The 6,953-nt window shown below is 55.2% G+C and overlaps 1 protein-coding gene across 1 annotated transcript in view; it reads left to right on the top strand.

The window, feature by feature from the left end:
* NCLIV_000170 (conserved hypothetical protein) overlaps positions 1-5,193 on the top strand; it is a gene marked incomplete at both ends in the record, with an annotated part of 6,299 nt that extends 1,106 nt beyond the window's left edge. Inside the window, 9 exons of the mRNA XM_003879505.1 lie at positions 203-278; positions 767-851; positions 1,543-1,611; positions 2,075-2,322; positions 2,672-2,872; positions 3,469-3,572; positions 4,144-4,350; positions 4,695-4,982; positions 5,154-5,193. Of these exons, the coding sequence (XP_003879554.1) occupies positions 203-278; positions 767-851; positions 1,543-1,611; positions 2,075-2,322; positions 2,672-2,872; positions 3,469-3,572; positions 4,144-4,350; positions 4,695-4,982; positions 5,154-5,193 (1,318 nt within the window). The remainder of the gene's footprint in view (positions 1-202; positions 279-766; positions 852-1,542; positions 1,612-2,074; positions 2,323-2,671; positions 2,873-3,468; positions 3,573-4,143; positions 4,351-4,694; positions 4,983-5,153) is intronic.
* Between the last annotated feature and the right edge of the window lie 1,760 nt (positions 5,194-6,953).

The raw sequence follows: 6,953 nt of genomic DNA, 5'->3' as shown, positions 1-6,953 counted from the left end.
CCCCCCCCCCCCCACCCCCGCTCAGGTTTCCGTTTTTACATTCTCGTGGACACCTTCAGTTGCTGCGGGCGCAAGCAAGAGACGCCGCAATTGATAGTTCATCGTCCTCTTCTGAACGTGGAACCACTCAAAAAGTCTATCCGCTTTCCTGCAAGCTCGTTTCTCACTGCGTGGTTGTCTCGGGCGTGTATGTACACCGCAGGCCAACGTCCGGGTGTAGCCAGCAAGAGGTGCTTCTGCTCTTGCAGGACATTTTCTACTTTCCAGTTGTCGAACAGGTACGTGTCTCGCCGCTGTTCTCCATTTCGTTTCCCTCGAGTCGGAACAGACGCGTAGATCTTCAAGTTACGCACCTTCCTGAGCTCCCGTGTTTTACGAGAGTGCCCGTTCCTCACCAGCGAATCGTACGCCCCGTCGTTGTGGTGGTGGTCGGGCGAGGTTTTCACGCGCCCCGCGGGGAAAAAATGCGTCTCTTTCTCTCTCGCTTCTGGATGGCAAACAATCAAACACGTCTGTGCGCACACGTATATTATCTCCAGCGTTTTCCTGGCGGGGAACTTGGGTTCTCTGGGTTGCCTGAAACCAGCGGGTTTCCTGTCTACCGGCCCCCGGTTGGAAGGAGGCAGAAGCATCTGTCTCGACACGTGCAGCAGAAAGCCACGCGTTTTCCGCCGGGATGGCGAGGCTCGATCGGAGCGGGGGACGGGACTGTCGTCTACTGTGTCACCCGTCTGCGTGGCGCTTTGTTTTCCTTTCGTCTGTGTAGATCCTGAGAGAAATCGAACTGCTTGAGGGACGGTCGCTGGACGAGTATGGGGACAAGGATTTCATCGCCATCGTCAATTCTCGAGGTAAGCAGAGTGCGTGCCCGACCTGCGTTCTGCCTTCTTTCCTGGGAACTGAAAAGGCGAATCGATGCTCAGGCTGTGCGCACGCGTGACAAAGCAACTGGTTCGCCTGTCAGAACCGTTGAGTGCGCCGGACAGTTTCGCGAGAGAGGAGCGAAACTTCGCAGGAGAGAATTTCCATTCGTGCGCAGAACAGCTGCGTCGGAGGGGGGGACCCAAGCGAGGGCGCCCTGAGCTGCGGCTTCGAAAGATGGCTTCCCTTTGCGTCATGACAAACGCGACCGGCACACAACGCACACCCCAGGAAACCGACACCACTGAATGAATCACCGGGGGACGAGGGTGACGCGTGGCACGCCGCCAGTTTCTGTCGGTGTCATGGCACGTACGTGTCTGCGCACCGAAACAGGACGCATGGCAGTTGTTCCCCGGCCGGAGGAAGGAGACTACCAAAGTGAACATCATGATATTCGTACAGCTTGTATACAAATGTTGGTTTTCAACCCCCCCACCCCCCCGCGCGTCCAGCGATGCATTTCCAGTGTAGCGGGAGCGCACCCGTCGACTAGAGGATTCCTTCGCCCTGGTTTCATCTGTGATCGCATGGGCACAAAGCAGCCGCTGTAGATTCAGAAGGCTGATGGCCAGCGGTGACGTCGATTCGGCTGGCGCGGTGCATGCGGTTTTTCCCCAGGGTACCATCTCCCTGAATCCTTGACGCGGGAGGCGCTCTCGAACTTCGCCTTCAGACGGGTGATCCTCTGTAAGTCTGAGTCGAAGATGTTCAAATCCTTCGCTTCATTCCTCGCTGAACAACCCGGAAAACAGCTTAATGCACAGACGGCATGCAACCGCGCAATGCATGCATTTGCCTACATATATATATATATATATATATATATGTATACGTATATGTTTGTATCGATATGTATATGTGCACATATACATATGTGTATGTACAGTTACGACCGCGACATCTATTGAACAAGTGAAGGGGGCAAAGATTCACAGGGAGAAGTGGAAGGCACACAAAGGGCGGCGCGCTCTTGAGAATGCTTCTCTTTGGGGATTGGTTCCAGCACTCTGTGGTGACTGTCCATTTCCTTGGACGTCTCCCGGCGCGTTGCCGATCGTCGAGTCTGTCACAGCGCCAATCCGCGGCTGCCCGCACCACAGTGCCGCTCACGGTCTGTTGCGTGCTTCTCTCGGTCCCTCTTTGCTCCCAGACAACCTTCTCGTCGACTTGCAGACCTGTCGACTCGTCGCGAAGAAGCGCCTCGCGGCAGGGTTGGCGTTTCCGAGCGCTGCGCTTTTCGGAGGTGTCTCTACACCCGAGGCAGCTGCGGCTGGCCAAGCCCAAGAGAGTCTGCAGGCCATCAAAACAATTTGCCGCGCCGTCGGCGTTTCTGCTGATTCCTGTTCCTCGCTTCACGAGGCCGTCAAGAAAGACGTCTTTTCACTAGCTGCCCGAAAGGTTCGCCTTTGAGTCCCTTCTTTCCGCGTTTCCATCTCCGTTTAGTGCGCCTTTGCGTTTCTTTCTTTCCGCGTTTCCATCTCCGTTTAGTGCGCCTTTGCGTTTCTTTCTTTCCGCGTTTCCATCCCCGTTTAGTGCGCCTTTGCGTTTCTTTCTTTCCGCGTTTCCATCTCCAGTACCCTGGCGCTCCGGAGGACTCGAGGCCCAGAGGACGACCGTAGGCAGGGGCGCTCGCGCAACTGGCGGAACCTTCTGGGCACCGTTCCTGCGTTCCCGCGCAATTCTGTTTCGTTAGCATGACGGCTTCCGCCTTTGTGCATGCATGCCATTTTGCCTCATGGGTTCGCAGATCACTGGGCGGCCTGCGCTCGCAAGCTCCGACGCGCTGGTCCCTCCGCTACCAGTCGACGTTCGCGGCGACAGTCCCCTTCTCACCGAACTGAAGTCGATTACAGACGTCCTCGACCAGGAGTACCGCTTGCGACGAAGAGTGATGCTGCGGCGCCTGGACGTGACAATCCAGGCGTTTCTCTGGTCCAAAAAGGCAGATGTGCGTGCCGAGGAACGCAGATACGCCGTGAAAAGAGTGCACCGGAGGCACGCGGAAGGAGAGAACACCTGCACAGATCAACTTAGCCCTGCTCAGGCGCCTCTCGTTTTGCCTCGCCTCTGCAGAGCCTCGTGGGACACTGGGAGAGGAAAAGACAAACGAGACATGTGTTCAAAAGCAGTCTAACATGAAAGTCTCTCCGACGAACGTCCACGCGAATTATCTGAGAGGTGTATCTAGATCCACAGCTGCGCCCATCCCTATATATATATATATATATATATATATATGCATACATATATATATATATATGCATACATATATATATATATACATAATACATATACATGCATATACATGCATATACATGCATACATACATACATACATGCCTACATATTTACTTGCACAATATAGATGTTATATATATATATATATATATATATATGGATGCGTGTAGGTCGCCGAATTGGATACGGGCGTTGTGCGAGGCGTCGTGTGGTTGTTGGCTGGAGGGAGAGATCGCGGGAGCGCGGCTCAGCGAGTTTTGTTCGCTCTCACGGCACACCCAACCTCGCGTGCTTCTCTTTTGTGCAGGAAAATGAAGCCGCAATCGCGGCGCTGTTACAAGGCATGATGGCGTGGCGGGAGGATCTTCTGAACAAACACGTGAACGTGTACGACGTCTTCGCAGTGGATCGGTGAGTGCTGTTTCTCCAGCCCAGGTGACGCCGCAGCGTACTCTGAGCACCGCGCATGCAGAGGCAGAAGACACGATTCACACACAGAGAGGAGTGACCAAGCGAGGCGCCTCTGCACACGCCTGAAGGGGAGCTCTCAAACGCCAGTCTGCTCGGTTGGGAGCTTCTCCAGCTGGGCTCGACGAGTCAGCCGACTTAATATACGCACCTCTTTGTTCCCGTGTGGCGTTGTGCGCTGTCTCGTACGCCGACCAACTCCATGCACATATCCGCAAAGGTTTGCCTATCCCCCCCCCTCGCCCGCGGCCAAGGACACACCTATATATATATATATATATATTTGTGCGTGTATACCTAGTTTTTCATCTGTGTAGTGTGGTGTATGTGTGTGTATTGGACTATCTCTGCGTGCAAGCGGGTTCGTGTGACGGCGTGGGGAAGTGTTTTGTGCAGCGCGTCCACTGCAGGTGCGGCCAAGAAGCCGGAAACTTCCTGGTCTGGGTGGTGTGTACGCGAGGGCTTCGAAGCTTGGTTCACCGTTTGTCAAGAGCGTGGCTGTGTCTGCGTTCAGTTCTCTGTTGACCTCACGGATGGCGCTTCCGATTTCGCGTTCTGAGCCATCGAAACCCGTTTTGTCCATCAAGACCTCGATTATTGGTCCGGTCCCCGATCGCGGCGGCATCCCCGAAGGCTACAGCATGAAGCAGATCCAGAACGACGTGCGACGCGCCAACGAATCGATGAGACAAAAAGACGGCGACCGCCGCGCGGACCACAGGTATTTCGAGGACTGTGTGCGTCTCCCTTTTCACTTCTCCGTCCTTTCCTTTTCTGAGAACGGTGCATTTCTCCCTCGAGAGAAACGTGGATGTCCATGCCCTTCTCGTGCTCGAAGACACACACATGCGGCTGCTCTCTGCTTTCGAAACGGAAACGTTTCCTATATGCATATGTTCATGTATGTATATGCAGATATATATATATGTAAATATGTATATATATGTATACATATATATATGTATATATATGTATTGTATTTGTACATGTGTATATTTCTGTGTAGGCCCACAGCTTGGACCGTCTGTGTCGTCCACGTGTGCGGCCTTTTCCTCTCGTGTGCAGGAGCTTTGAGGGCCGCGGGCGCGGGCGCGGCTGGGGGAGACACGGCGGGGACGGCCCCGCTCGGAGCGCGCCGCAGTCCTTTTCCAACGCCGCGCCTGCGGGGCCAAGCCACGCGGAGCCTTCTTTTGCCTCGCGCGGCGCGGCAGGGAGCTCGGAGCGCAGCGGCGATGTGTCTGCGAAGCGGAGCGAACAGAGACACTCGTTCCGGCCGGTGCGAAGTCAGCCCGCGGGGGGCGTCGCCCGCGGCGGCCGAGGAGACAGAGGCCGAGGAGGCGGTTTCGGAGGACGGTAGGCAAAAGGAAACTCGGGAGAGCGCGAAGTGATTCGAGAGGTTGGATCCGGACGCGTGACTCGCGGGGGTGGCGAGGCGGGCGCTTTTTCGGTGCAGAGGCCTCGCTGCCCTTTTTGTCTTCTATGGTGTGTTTTGGAGCGTGTTTTTTCTCTCTGGGTGTCTTTTAGGGCAGCCGACAGGCCAGCTACCTGGAAGTCTGCGCTGTGACTGTGTCACGACAGTCGTTCGGACCTTTTGGCGCCAAAAAGACGCCCTCGCGGCTCCAGCGACGACGCACGCCAAACCCCGACTTGAGCCTCTCTCGAGCAAGCACGCACAGAGGCCACGTTTCAACCAAAGGGACAGAGAGAAACAGAGAGAAGACATACAGATACACCTGCGCAGGCGTATATATACATATATGCGTACACGTCTCTGTGTGTGAATAGATGCATTCAGTATATATATATATATATATATATGCATGCGCATGCGTGTGTATGGGCATATGTGTGCATATTTTTGTGCACAGGTGCCTGTGCGTGGATATGTTTCGCGTGAAGGACCGGTCTTTCTCGACTGGGGAAACGCAACTGGAAAATGATTGCGGGCAGTCCAGCGCGAGTTTTTGCGGGGGGCGAGGACGGGAAAGCTCTCTTTGTCGGCAGTTTCCCGTTTTTCGTTTCTCAGAACGCCCCGGTGCACGAATGTGGCACACATCGACAGGGAAAATGGTGTCATCGGGGTATGTGTTATGGGTGTTGTTCTCGCAACCTTCACGGGATCTGCCGCTTCTCAAGTGACTCTGTAACCCCTTCTTTTGCGCGGCAGAATCGTCTTCCCTTCTCGTCGCGGCGAGAGTCCTGACGAGGCCTCGCAAGATTCGAGCTCTTTCTGTCGCGTGGGGCACTATGACAGAGGCGCAGACCGCTGGCCTCAGTCTTCTTTTTCTGCCGTGCGAGAAATATGGGTGTCGAAGAGAGAGAACGAGAAAGCATGTAGACAAGAATCTCTAGACACACTGGGAAATCCGAATGGTGTTGCCAAGAAGACCCGCGGGAAATCAAAGAGGCGAAACCCGAAGCGAAGCATAGAGTCGGCGAGCGACGGTTTCTGAACTGTCTGTTCTTCCGAGAAATGTAGAGACACTCGAGGAGTGCGACGCGCCGTAGGGCCTGTGTCGCGTGTCTCTGGTACCGAAGACGGGACAGGCATTCTGTGGAATGCACACAGAGAGCCCGGCTTCTGCCGATCGGCCTCCAGGGACGAAGCTTTTCTTCTCGACAGCCACATGCAACGTTTTCTTTCTCCTTTTCTCCGCTCTACTCACTCTCAGCCACGCGACACGAGCTGCATGCGCATGCAGTTGCCCGATTTGCGCGCTCGGAGCCCGGATGGGGCGTGAGGCCGTCGCTCCCAAACTCCGCGCGAGCCGAGGCTGCAGGGCGGTCGCGCCTCGCTGAAAATTGTCTCTTTTCGTGTCTTGGACGAAAGCGAATTCTGCGAACAGGGCGAGCCCTCGAGAACAGCTCCAGACAAGATCTAGTTCCGTTGAAACCGGATATACGCAGTTAGAACCCTGTCCTTCTCCTGTCAGTTTTGCGAGTCGCCTAGCAGGGGCGACAACCGACGGCGTCGAGGCGCGTCGAGGTTGGAGCCGGACCTGCGAGAAGAGGACAGAAGCGAAGCAAGAAATATCCTGCAAGACTTATTTAGTGGAAAAAGTCTCCGTCTCGCTGTTGAGACTTGTGTGTCTTCACATCCCGCGAGGAAAAAGGTTTTCTGTGAACACGGCGGGCGGTTGGCGACAGAGCTCGTGGCGTCGCGTGGCTCCGATACACCGCGAAAGTGCACGCGTTTCCGTTGCTTTCTTCTCTCCCGTCTTTCCCCGCGCGTGATTCATCGGATTCCTGATTAACGCCGCAACGCAGCTCGACCGCAAGTGCTGCGGTGTGTACCTACACCCGAAGCGACATGGCTTGACTCGA

This window comes from Neospora caninum, chromosome Ia (assembly GCF_000208865.1).
Source record: "Neospora caninum Liverpool complete genome, chromosome Ia".
Lineage (NCBI taxonomy): Eukaryota > Apicomplexa > Conoidasida > Eucoccidiorida > Sarcocystidae > Neospora > Neospora caninum.
This window is presented reverse-complemented; position numbering and strand designations above follow the sequence as displayed.